Here is a 14,191-nt window from a genome sequence, read left to right on the forward strand (position 1 = left end):
TGTCATGTGTAATGGAAAGCAATATAGTCCTGAAGTATACATCTGAAGAACACTCTTTTTTTTGTGTGCGCGTGTGGTAAGCAAAGAAAATGGCAAAGGTAGAACTATGGCAGAGCCAGAAAGGAGAGTTTGTTCATGGGCTTGCTCTCTTCCTTCTCCTATGACAGTGCAAACCGGACTTGTTCTCCTCCCTTAGAGCTACAGTACAGTGTAAGTGCTGGAAAGTCTCTCCTTGCCTCCTGTCTCTCTGCAATATTCTTTAAAAAGTACTCTTGTTGGTAATGGTGGGTAATTTGGCTTTTCTGTTCCTGTAACTTCCTCCAAATTCCAAACCCCTGTTGATTTCTCCACACTCTTCCTCTGCATCATAGTCGTCGTCTTCCTCTTTCCTGACAGAACTTTTTTCCTTCTTCCCTATTACCTAAAACGTAGCCTTGCTACTATTTCTATATGCTCCTCCTTACCCTTCTATCCTCACTTTCACACTCTTCTTACACATTCTCTGTCTACTCAGTATCTGCAAAACATGGCTGAGCAGTGCTACTCCCATTCGTCACCCTCCCTTCTACTGCTGTCCTTGAAATGGCCACTCTATCCATTTCTGCTCTGAAACAATCTCAGTCACCCACAACAGCATCATTTCTCACTGTCCTGTGCTCTTGTGACTCAAGGAAATCTAGATCTCTTTGGTTGCCTTTGCCTCAGCAGCCACCTGCTCCTCTCATATCCCACGCTCTAGAATGGCCAGTGCGGAGGTAAATGCGTGTGTCTCTCTTTCTCTCTTTCATATATCTGTCTCTCATCCTTGTTGAGTTCATTGACTTGATCTCTGAGCTTTGGCGCTCCAGGTCTGCTCCAAATTATCTGTATTAGACCTGGGCCTCTCGTTCAACTCTTTACATACTATAATATTGCGCTGACTGTTAACAACTTTAAAGATTTGTTTTACCACCTATTTATTACTATAGGCAAGTATTCACACAATCAGGCCCTTGAGTGCTGCCTCTCTCACTTTCACTTCTAGGGGTTTGCCTGACCAGGGTTGGATGAGCTTTGGGTGCAGCTGTGAGGACTTGAATCAAAGAGCTTTATGGGAACAGCTCTGTAAGGAAAAAATGTGCGGAGGAGAGGCCTGATCCCCTTCACTCAGGAGCAGCTTTAAAGCTCAGGCTCTCACTGCCTGCCTGAGCTATTCTGCAGGTATCTAGTGGCAGCTCTTACCTTGCCCTAATTCTGACCTGGATCTTGACCCACTCACTTGACTTCCTGACTTGACCTCGGACCTGCTTCATCAGTACTGACGTGCCTGGAGATCTGCACTGTTGGACCTGGCTCTTGCCACTTGTCCTGCCCTGCTCGCTTCGCTGGCGTACCGTGTCCTTGCAGTGAGGCAGCTGGCTCTGCCTGCCTCGCTGTGAGCCTTGCCTCCTCGCTGGCTTCCCCTTACGGAGCAGCCTGCTCTTCCTGCTCCCCGGCACGCAAGCGCATTTTAAGTCTTTTGTTTTTAAAAGGAAAGCAATTACTTGCTGTAGATATGGGCTTGCACAAGTCCTTCTTGATTTGAGATTTGACTGATACAGAATATTTTAATATAAAAATCAGCTGAAATCTTAGCAAAGCTTGTAATCACACTGACTTCTCCATTCAGTGTAAGCAGAAGCAGAAAAATAAAAATCTGATTCTGAACTCATTTTCTTATGTTTAATTCCCCTCAAGGTAAAAAAAAGTAATAATAAATAAATAAATAAATAAAAGGAATCACGATCCAAGCTGCAGGACCAGGAATGTAGGCTTTTTGCCTGTTTGCCTGCCATGAAGGACTGACATGAGGTCCAGGTAAAACACTTTTCCACAAGGCATCATCATCAGCATCCGTAATATTCAGCATTACCCACAAATAAACAAACAATACAAATCTACAAGGTAAGCCAGACTATTTTCTCTCACATACAGATTTTCTTTCTCAACTTTCTTTTTTTCTGGAAGCTTTTTTCCATGCTTTTTTTCCATTTTCTCCAAGCTTGAGAGAGGTATTCACATGGCCATTCACATGGCCATTACATGATATTTTGGAAACAACTTGATCCCAGTTTTTAATAAGATTTATTGAGGATCAATTCAGTAAAGACCTGGCTTCCCCCAACACCTTCCAACTCTTAAAGAATCAGACCAAAATGTTATGGTTAAAAAAATGTTAAAAAAAAAAAAAAAAAAAAAAAAAAAGTCTGTGATATTCAGTAGAAGATGTTCAACTAGGAAAGTCCTTCACATAATAACATGCAGAAAGACAGGAAAACAACACTCCTCTCCTCAAAATCTAACAACATTCAAGGACAGATGCTACATGATGATACAATCAATATTTAATGAAACTAAACTATTCTTTTGCCAACTGTTTTCCTCACACATTGCCACATGCTCCTTCAAAGCCAGCCTTCTGATTTTCATGAGACTGCAGTCACTTTTTTTCCAAAAACAACCTGAAAGCAGACCCAAAATTCCTCAAAATGACCTATTAAGCATTTACATCTCTGGTTGTTTATGACAGTCTGATAGCTGAAATAAGTTATTCATCTTACTTAATCAGACACTTTTCCTATCTGCTTTTAGGACTGCCTCATTTCAGATGGACTTGTCTTTCTGGTATTTCAGAAACTGAAAATATAAATTGTCAGGATTGCCTATTTAAAACCAAATATATATTGCTTCTGACGGTATAGCACTATTTTGCAGAGTAATCTTTTATGACTATACTCAGTTACTGAAGTGTTAGTCTCCTGTATCCTTCTATCAAATGGATCTTAGAAGGATAACCCAGTGATTATGAAAATTTTAAATATAATACTATAGGCATGGCTGGTAGCACCATCCACAACAATTTTCCTCATATTTGCCATTTGGAAACCTGATTTCAAGCATTTAATTTTTCCAAACTTGAAATGTGTTAGCTGAAGCTTTTCATTCTAACACCCACAAGCATTCAAATATTACTGAGGAACCTAGGAGAAAAATAAAGTTTGGAACATACGAAAAAATTGTAGTGAATTTCCATCTGAAAACATATACTGCCTCAGTGGTAGGGCACTCTCTTTTACCTCCTAAGGGAAGAAGGGGTTAAGAAATTCCTGGACTACCAAGGAGCTACACATATGCCAGTCCCAAGGAGATGAAAGTGTGTATTCGGCATGGATTGATGATGATGTAGTCAAAGCCAAAATGTCCTAAAGGGCTTTTCCGTGCAGCAAAAGTCCTTGATAAAACTAACCAGAAAGCATCTTACCATTTTTGAATCTTTCTTTAAGGAAATGGAGATAAACTCCCTCAGATTTGGAAGAAGAACTCTTTCCGCAGAGATCAAACTGAGATTAAGAGGGGTTATTGAGATACACACTGGCTGACTGGGTTCTGCCAGAAGTTCATCCTTGAAGGTAGGAGAACAACAAAATGGAAGCCCTTTCCTTCTACTTTTGTCCCATGAGATTGTGACAATATCAGTGCTTGCAGCATGGACTCAAAATTTAGCCGAAGGTGTCCTTTGCTTCAAGAATATTACTCTGCAAAATTTGGGCAGATTTTCTTTAATTAGCAATTATTACAGTTCACACACCCTAAGTAGATGTTTCACATCTCAGAAGACTCTGTCCTAACTAAGCAAGCTAAGATGACTTTTCTTCTAATTGCAGCTATGGGCCATGCTAGATTTCTGCATTTGAATTGTGACTCTTTAGTGTGGAGTACAGATGATATAGATGAGAAAGCAGCTAAATGAAATTTGAAGATTATCCTGAGGTTCTCTACATTGCAGATAAAAGCTCTAATCTTGCTGATAATTCATGAGGGTGTCAGTAAGTAGCCACATAGAACGCCCTCTCAGTTTCATCTGATTTTGAACCCAAAAAGTATTCACAAGTATGTGGCACACTTGCTTTGATCATACCATGTATGATTCTGATATTCAGACTCCTGCTGAGTATCACTGAGTTGCACCACACTCCTATAGCTGTTGAGGAGACATTTATGTTGCAAAGAATATCAGAATGTGTAACAGCATACGATTTTGCTCAGCAAAATACAGCTAAAGCCTTTTCAAAAGAGCTCAGAGTTATGGAATTTAAACAACTTCCATAAATATTATGACAAATATACTAGATATTATAGGTAGAAATTTGGGGTGTCAATTATATACAACATTCTTTACAGTACTGAAGGTGATCTAGCCATATTGATTTATGTTTAAGTGGCAGAGGGGGAGGCCACTTCTTCCCCCCTCCCCTTTTTTTTTAAGTGACCTGATTATTAAATTTAGTGATTCTGTCTTGGCAAATTTAACTGAAGTGGCAGCACATTTTTCCAATGAAAAAAAAATCTATATACATGCTCTGTACTCTTACCCAGAGACCATGAAAGTTTAAAATATCTAGTTAAAAAAAAAGAAAAAGAAAAAAATGTCTAATAAACCTTTTATAAGATCAAGACAAGTAAACTAAGAGGAATACAGAAGATGAAATGCTTTTTCCATAACTTTATATTTTTATTACTTAAATCTTTTCAAAAAAAAATTGAAAATATTTAAACACTAATTAAAATACAAAAATAGCTTACTTACATATACATTTATTTAATAACATCAGACTGTAGCAACAAGGTAATTTTCTAAAAAGATGACCTTTCTCACACACTCTCTAACAGACAACCAGAATATAGTATAAAGGGCAATAAAAATTCTGTAAAATTCTGCCTTTAAGCAACATCCATGCTGATTACAGTAACTCCAAAGGTCTATAACAGAAATACTATCATGGCATTTTGGAAATTTTTTGCTCTTACAGATCAATTTAAATATTTGGTCACAGGCAGAGGTAAACTCAAAACTGGAATAGTTGTTATTTTCACATTTGCAATCTACTGAAAAGTGGCCCCAGTGTAGCAGAGCATCTAAATATAAGCACCCAAGAAGTCTTCCGAAAGCCAGTTCTGTGGTGATCTGCTAGACTGAAGTCAATGTGTGAGTACTCTCTTCCTTTTCTTTCTTTTCTCTTGCCCTTATTTTTGCAATAAAAGTAACAGATTATATCTACACAACAGAAGAGCTTCAAGAACAGTTTGAGGAACTTGCAGAAAATTAAATCAGAAGAAAACTTCAGTTAAAAGGGAATATGATCCTTCTTGCTCAGTTACTGGTCTTCTGTCTCTCAGCAAGCTGTTATTCTCAGAGCACCAGGACCAAAACTCCATAAGCTGGCAAATATCAGGGTAGAAACAACTGGAGTTTGCCATCCAAGGTGGCTGTGGTGAGCTGCAGTTCAAAAGAAAAGAACACATGGCTTTAATAAAGATCTTTCCAGTGACTGAAGTTTGCTTTAATGGGTAACCAGTTGAATGAAGATCATTAAGAAGATATTTAAATTACTTTTATGTTAACAGAACCAGGATTCACTTCAAAAATAAAAGCAACAACTTAAGCTATAGGCTCTTCTAAACCAAACTCATCTGAAAATTCCTTTTTACTTTTTCTTTTCCAAGTATTTTCAAGTTTGTGTCAAGATCAGCTAACACATCAACAATCTGTAAAACTGAAGCATATGTATAAACACATAGAAAAATCAAACAGCCTCAGTGTGCAAGACTCAAGAAGGGAGTATAGAAGAAATATGAAAGAGCTGGAATGAATGAAAATGGAAAATACTCAAGATGAATTGAATCTGGCATACCAACAAATGCAGTTTTCAGATTTTTATTGGTGTTAAATGTAGTACAACAGTTTCCTTTGTAAGAAAATATATTGAAAAAGGCAATAAACTTATAAAGTGGCAAGCCTCAAGGACATGAATTAAGAGCTCTTAATTGCATTAGCTTTCATTCAATCTTATGAAATCTTAAATATAAGATTAGAGAAATACTATTTTCTGCAATTAGGTTTACAAATAAGCATATGAAATCCTGCTGTACTTTGAAAAATGATGATCTATAAACAGCATCTTTCATTCAAGAGTTTTACTCCTTGCATATTAAGATTTACAGTTACTGATATCAGTGACAAAACTGAAGAGCTGGAACCAGAATTGTATCTCATGCTCTAACCAGTTCATTAAAATGGCTTTCATGAAATCACTAAGAGTTCTGCATAACTTTTCCTCATCCTTAGTTTTCTTGATTTCTTGTCTTTGACACATTTACTTATTTATTTTCTTCTTTTGCCTTACATAGCTCTATGGTCAATGATTTATCTTCTTGCCTTTGTATTTCCTACTGAAGTATCACCAATGACATTGGAGATTTTAATCTCTCACAACTGTTATCTCCTCCTGGGCTGTGACTTTATTTCTTTTATTTTCTCACTCACTTACATAATCTTAGAACTGTAGACTTCTCAGAACTGTCCCATCATCTGCAGCTAACTATACTCATTTCAGCCATCTTTGGCTGAATTACATCTCTCACAAAGACTTTAACTGGCTCCTTATCTTCTCCTGTAACTTATTATTGGAAAGATGATATGTCTATAAAGTATCTAAATAATCTATCCTTTCCAAGTTTCTGTATACATTTATCTTGGAAAAAATAAAATGCGTTTTTACTATTACTTAATCTTAGTGCTGAAGAGCTGACCTAGCCCTATAAATCTGAAATGGATTCTATTCTAATTGAAGATCCATTAAGAAGATAATGTAGAACCTATGTTTAGTTCACAATTGAAAATAAAATAATTGTAAACCAACTGAATTCTATCTTGAATTTTTACAGTACTCACGGAGGTCATCTAGTCCAATCTCTGGCTCTAAGTAGAACCACTGAAAATACTAGATCAGGTCAGCCATGGCTTTGCCTAGCCAAATCTAAAAAACTAGAACAATGGCAGATTTGACAACCCATTCCAGTGCTGCATTGCCCTCCTCATGATTTGAACCAACTTGAACCTCAACAGTTGCAATGTGTAGTTGCTATCTCGTCATATCCTGACACTACTCAGACACGGCTTCCATTTGCTAAAAGTAACAGTAGTTTAGAAAATATATTTACATTCCTCTTCCAGAGTCTTGCTGTTTTTATCATCCATTAAAAATGACCTTGCTGTCCTAACCACCTTATTTCCACACTTCTGACAATACAAAACCTCAGAAAAATAGAACTATAGAATAGACTATAAAAGTCCACCTTCTACCTTCCAGACTTCTCCTTCATGGACCATGTACTCTAGCCTGTTGATTGTCTTGATGCCCCTCTGCTAGACCCCCTTCAGCTTCTTAACATCCCTCCTGAACTAGGGGCCCAAAATTGGACCCCACAATCCAGGTATGGTTTCATTAGCACTGAGGAGAAGGGGTAATACATGAATTCCCCTGATCTGCTAGCCATACTACTATGGCTACGTAATATAGCCCAGTGCGTGGTTTGCCTTATTCTCAGTGAGAGTGCACAATTGGTTCAAATTATGTTTGGCAAACACAATAACCCAAAGGTTGATTGCTCAGCCAGTTATTTCCCATTCTGTATGAATGCCTGACTTATGCTGTCCCAGATGCAGAACCTTGCACCTCCCCTTAATGAGAAACCCTCATGAGATTTCTTTGGACTAGTCCTCAAGTTATCAAGGTCTCTTTAGATTACAGTTCTGCCATTCGACATGTCAGCTCCTCCCTCTAATTTAGCTTAATCCGCAAATTTGTTGAACATTTTGGCAATCTGTCTTGTCATCCAGGGTGCTGATGAAAACAGTGACTAATAAAGACCCCAGAACGGGCCTCAGGATACTCCACTATGTCACCTTACACAAGCTGGAAGCAAACCATTAATCATTATATTTTGAACTCTACAGTCCAGTTCATTTTCAGACCATTTATCCAGCCCATACTTCCTCAGCAACTACTCAAAAGTCTTTTGCCCTCTCCTTCTTTTTCTCCTGCTTTTTCAGCCTGCTTTCATTGGTAGTGGACAAACAAGGCTGCCCTTAGATTTTGTCACTCTCCTTATAAGTGTTACTCAATATCTTGCCATGGGCAAAGGAATATATTCTATATACAGAACCAAGAATTTTTGTTAGCTCAGGTAATGTTTTAAAAGCCTAATCCAAAAAAAAAAAAGACAGCTATTAGACAGTTAAAATGACTCTAGCACTCATAATTGAAATGACCTACTACAGAAAAGCTTCATTAATAGAGTTAAATTAAAAGTGTTACAATTTCCTAGTATCAACCCCTTTTCTCTGCTATTACGCTCACTCTTTTAATGCTCCTTTGTGTCCTGAGGTCAACAGCTTCATGTTCCTCAAGGGTGGGAAGGAGGAGAGTATCACTAAGTCATCAGCACCCTGAGTTCTTCCCTAGGATAAATACAATGTCGATGGTGGGGAATTTCTTCCTCCTCAGACTGGGGTTCCCTTGGGGTTATTTTTACGCATTTTCTAACACAGTCTACATAGAGTCTCTTTTTTTCATTGGTTCCCAGCTAGTTTGACATTCTTCATCTACTTCCTATTAAAGTTATGCAATAGCTTCTCCTGTCCCAACTAAATTCAAGAGCTAAAGCTGGTTACATATATCACGTAAGTATGCTAGACCTATAACACATATGGAATTCACAAAACAAAGCTAAAAACCAGTCATGATGATGGATGATTGACATCCTTTTCTGACTCTTCTATTCTCCCCTTTAATGTACTTGTCACCTCTCTTTTCACTCTTCCTTCCAACAGGCCAAATAGCGACAACAAAAGGGACAGCTCACACTGTGGCTTGCAGAAACGTGTTGATTCACAAGTGCCAAACACCACTGTGAAACAGCAGAATTTATTACCCATGTTGTAGACAGCTGCTTGCTGTGCTACCACACTACACTACAATAGTGCAGAGCATTTCACAGTTTTCATGTCTGTCACTGCAGCACTGCTGAAGAGCAGCAGATACAGAGGTTAAAACAAAAATATTATAATGATGATGAGACAGTTAGAAGTTTGAAGGTTCAATTCAAGCTGAAGTCTACATGCTCACCTGAAACATCCAACTTTTTTGCAAGGTAAGATTAAGTGCCATAATAATTTTTGGAATCATATTCAGCAGTTTATTAAAAAAAAAAAAAGTTACACTAAGCACTATAGCTAATCCAGAATTTCAGTTTGCCTTTTGAAACTCTTTGTTGAAATGCCATCCTCCTCCTCCACAGATCTGCTCTGTCAGTTGACTTTAACTCATGTGTTTGTTTACACCTTTCTCCTACTGCAATAGGACAGAAGATCATATGGCTATAAGAGAACGTGCCAGACTACTGCATAAGTAGAATGGTCATGTAAATTCCCATAAAAAAGGTTACAAATATTTGTACATCTGTGGTCACGTCTACATCAGTGAGTAGTACAGCACAACAGCAGTGGATATGTAGAGAGAAACTGTTGGTGCTGAGGACCCAATTTCCAAATTAAACACATTTCATGGGTTTAATTTAGACTAGCTCTAGTCTAGTCTCATAGAGTGAAAGTCTGTTAGCCCACTGAGTGCATTATTGCAGCTCGTCTTTTAATTTAGCTTAATCTGAGGTAAAACCAGTTCACACGCTCAGGGGAGTGTTCAGTGATGAGAACCAAAGCAGAATAAGTGAGGACAACTGGGAGAATCTCTTCAAAAGTGCATTTCTGATTCAAATTAAATTGCTAATATGCAGCCACAGGAAGTCTAGTTTAGCCTTTAGATTTTAGAATAAGTTTCTGTGTCTGATTGCTATAAAAGCATTTTCACTTGTAAAAGTGGCACACATTTCAGAAGTGACTGAGTTTTACACTTTGTGCTACATCTTGGACAATATAAAAATTTTAATTAATAGTACAATTCATTACATTTTAGCAAAGATAATAGCAATCTATATTAAAATAGATCAAAAGAACTACTAAACATCTAACCTGTCAGACCCTTGAGCTTTCTGAATGATTACATTAAGAACTATCAAAACTGAAGGGGGAAAATCATGTTCACCTATATTTAGAATCAATACAAATTTGAAAAAACATTTCAAGATAATGTTTAATTTATGCCAGTATTTCATTTCCCCAAATAAGCAATGTTAGTTTAAAACATCACAATGAGCAGCAGTACCAGAAAGTACTTCCCTCACACTAAAATCTGTGCAGCTAGTCCAGAAACATAATCAAAATCATAAGCAAAAAAAAAAAAAAAAAAGTGTGTGTGTGTGTGTGTGTGTGTGTGTGTGTGCGTGTGTGTATAATTAAAAGCACTAAGAAGAGAAAAAGTAGAAAGAAACACAGGGAATAGCTGAAGTATTTTAGAAATAATTAGCAAATATATTTCTTATTTTTGCTGAGGCCCAGAAAACATAGTATAGTCACAAGTGAAAGAGACATAGCACTTCTTTTCTATAAGGAATTTAAAAGGTGGTACCATTTATCAGCTCAAATAATTCTAATATTTCAGTTTTATGACTTCATTTCAAGTGACATCAAAGTTGAAAGGGATAGAAGTCACCGGAAAACTGAGTGATGCGACATTTTAGGAAGCCAGATAAAATAGTTGCAATGAAATTATTAGAACTGCACAAAATTCTTCATTTCTGATTTTCTTCTAATATCCTGAAGTAGTAAAATATTTGTTCTGGTCTCAAGAATTAAGAAGTCTCAGCGTCAACCAATTATGTTATTCTTTCTTCAAATGCATACATTGATTGAGTGAAATTTGAAACTGTCCTTCTCAATCTTTTACAGGTAAGCAAATAAAATATCCTAAGACAGTCCCTATCTTCCTCTTTTCCAGCATTTGCTCTCACAGATAAACATGTGTTCACTAGATTAATATTCTCTTGCAAAATATCTGACTATGGAACTCATATCAGCCTTTACTATTCTAGCCTCAGTTACTGGGTAGCTCCTCTGATATGTATTATTTTATCTAAAGAGAATGTATGTTTGAGACTGCAGTACAGGTAACTGAAAGAAGTTTCATTTCGTACCACATACACTCAAGAATAAGCAGTTCTCAGGCTCTTTCCACTAGCTTGATCACAGTACTGTATAAACTATGAGAATCAGGTAGTGGATTGGGGCTTCCCTGGAAACAATTTGCTTTCTGGTTATGCAGGGGCTACAGAAGTCCATTTGCTGTTTCCCATGTAACAGAAGTGTGTAATTAAGAAATATGAAAGGTCAAAATATTGGGCTGGGCATTAGGCTAAGACACAGGATAAAAAATATACAAGATGAAAGCCTTCTTTCTAAACTTCTTGGTAGCAGAAATCTTAATAGTATCTTCTGTTGTACTACATATACACTTACTGTATTTCTTACCTTGGACACTGAAGATCATACAGGTGTAATATTTGTAGTAAGATATAAATCTAAACAGTAGACCTTTCACCAGTCTCTTTTTTTCCCTCATAGTGCAACCAAAGATGTTTTAAATTCAATATACAACAATCAGCAGAAAATTATCAAACTTGTTAATAGGGTTAACATCTGCAGAATATTAAAATAGTAAAGTTTTATTTTAAAAGTTTTATTTAAATCAAAAAGTAAATCTTTTCCCAAACTAAACCCCTTCAGCTGTAGCAGATATGCAGGAAAAGTTAGTGAATTTGAAAAAAAAGTTTTTATATTTAAAAGGACACATGGAATTAAGTTTCCAAACTTTAAATTTGCCTTGATAAAAAGTTTGCCAACTAAAAATTGTAATGGAAGAAAGTTGCATGAACTTGGTAGCTCATTTAGTTTTCAGTCAGCTTCATTCACTGCCAGAAACAGAGGATGTGAACCCATATGGCTTTGTAAAATCATCCCTGAAACTGCTTCGATCAGATAAAGAATTCTTCATGTCAAATTGTTGCATAGGGTTTACAGGAACAGCTGCTGCAGTTTCTGTTTTCAAAGTAGCAATCACTGTTCAGGGGAGCATTTATTTACGGTTTGGCAACTCAGCCACTCTTGCTGCTTCTCTCATTTTCTTATGTGGCATATATTGATATGATAGAAAAAAAAAAGTGATCAAAGTTGAAATGAAAGTATAAACATACTTTGTTGTTTATAAATACTTGTATATGGGATTGGAAAAGCAAAGATGAAAATTATATTGTGTTCTTATTTCTAAGAGTGATTAGATATATCCTATAGTTCACAACAAAATAGAGGCATCAGTTATCATCCAGCATTTCAGACAGTGCATTTCTGCACATGCATGAACATTTAGGTATGTAGGAAACTTCTGTGTACAAAATCTGAGTTTCAAAGAACTATGAATGATCAAGGCCTAAATGGTCATTTATATCAGCTTTCTAGGTCATTTCTCTCCCCCTTCCCCCCCCCCCCCCCCGGTTTAGACATTTAAATTCTGTTTATGTATAGTTCTAAATCTTTGCTCAGTCTTTCTAGATTCAGCTTTGCATCTGCAAAACGGAGATAATGCAACTTTTATACCTGACAGCATGTTGTGAAAATACCAATAATAATAAAAAAAAGTTTATCACAAATTACAGTTATAGCCATTACTACTAGATTTGTGGTCACTGCAGTGGTAACAAATGCTGAAAATGCAATATAGGTACCACATTTAATAATACACCTATTACATTTGGACCATTTGTTGCCTCTAAAGTGATTTTTTTCCACTGATATGCTCTGTTTTTTTTAGAGTACATACAAATAACCTAAATGCCTTTGAGATAGAAATTGCTGCTCCAACATTTATATAAGAGCCTGCCACTGCTCAGAATGGAAGTTTGGAGTCTTTCTTCATTCTGTCTTTCACTTGAGATGCAAAATAATCATACAAAATTACATTTAGACATCCATTTGCTAATTTAACTAACTTACATATTTTTACATTTGTCTTTGAATGCCCTAACATCATTTTTACAGTACAGACTTTAAGAACACCTTTTAAGTTTCTGTTTTAAGATCATCCAGACTCCTATTTCACTTCATACAGAGGCTTGCCATTGCCTGCACTTCAAGACCTAGAACCTAAATTAACAAGCAAAATGTTGTCTTGCTTTTCAAAGGAAATGTTAATTCATTCCAGAGCTACCAAACAGCACATGCAGTAAGTTCAGGGCTTAAAGTCATCTCCCATAGCCTTCTGGTCTATTAAATCAGCATATTTTAACATTCATCAAATGGAATTGCTTCCCAATCTCCTCAGTCATTTTGCTGTGCATTTATAAACAGTAAATAAGGGGACAAATTTAAAAAGAGGCTTTAAGCGATTTTGTATAAACTATTCACATATGCAAAACAATATTATAAAAGCTATTGAAAAGCAGAATCACTAATTTTTAGATAGAACCAAGAGGTGTTATGCCAAAGCCAATCATATACTGAACTGTTATCATTATAAGTCAACTTTTTCTTTCTGAAAGAAAGATTAAAAAAAATCAGTCTCAAATTGCTCTTCATTGCATCTTTTTAATTGACTCCCATAGAACACTGAGCCCTGCAATTGGATGATGGGCTGCAGCTCAGTGTCCCACTGCGCTTGTCCTGCTGCCAGCTGTGGTGGTGGCACTGGGTACAGACGCACCACTAGTGAGTGGTACTGGTCACTCGGAGTAACTGAAGTCACAGAGACTTCCTCAAGCACAGACTGGGGATGGAGGAGAAGCATCAGTCATCTCAGAACTCATGGCAAAAGAAAAAGAAGATTTTCATAAAATTCAAACCTAAAAAACCATACAGTTGATTTATATGTACAGTCAACCTGTAATCACATCAATATAGTATGCTTTGCAGTTCTTCTCAGACTCTTTATGAAAATTGCACTGCTTCTCTCCTCTTTTCTTCAGATAATTTCACAGAGCAGGGATTTGACTAAAGGCACCAACTTTAGGCAGGCTATTCAGAATGTCGCAGGCATGTCTTATCCATGCCTTTTACACTGGGCATAATGGAACACAAAGCATCCTCTCTGCGTGGCTTCCAAGTGTAATCTACACAAAAGTCAGAACAACCAAATGTCTTCCTAGCAAGTATCTATCTTGAAAATGAACTTGGAATTTATCACATAGATAAAATGCAAATAAACTGTCTCTCTCTGCATTGCCATACAGCAGTATCTTCAGTTTTGTGGTTTTCAGCTAATTATTAGAATTGAGAAAAGGCACTGCTCAGTGGCTTTGAAGTGTGGCAAGCAAGAACAAACACTGCACATATTTTAGTATACTGGCATTACTGACACAATAAATCTCAATTTCAGACAATTGGCAA

General features: G+C 36.8%; 1 protein-coding gene across 1 annotated transcript in view; it reads right to left on the reverse strand.

Annotated features, from left to right (window-relative positions):
* Positions 1-5,248: 5,248 nt before the first annotated feature.
* The window catches only part of WDR27 (WD repeat domain 27), a 135,682-nt gene continuing 126,739 nt past the window's right edge, over positions 5,249-14,191 (reverse strand). The window contains exon 24 of the mRNA XM_062573046.1: positions 5,249-5,296. Coding sequence (XP_062429030.1) covers positions 5,249-5,296 — 48 coding nt within the window. The remainder of the gene's footprint in view (positions 5,297-14,191) is intronic.

This window comes from Rhea pennata, chromosome 3 (assembly GCF_028389875.1).
Source record: "Rhea pennata isolate bPtePen1 chromosome 3, bPtePen1.pri, whole genome shotgun sequence".
Lineage (NCBI taxonomy): Eukaryota > Metazoa > Chordata > Aves > Rheiformes > Rheidae > Rhea > Rhea pennata.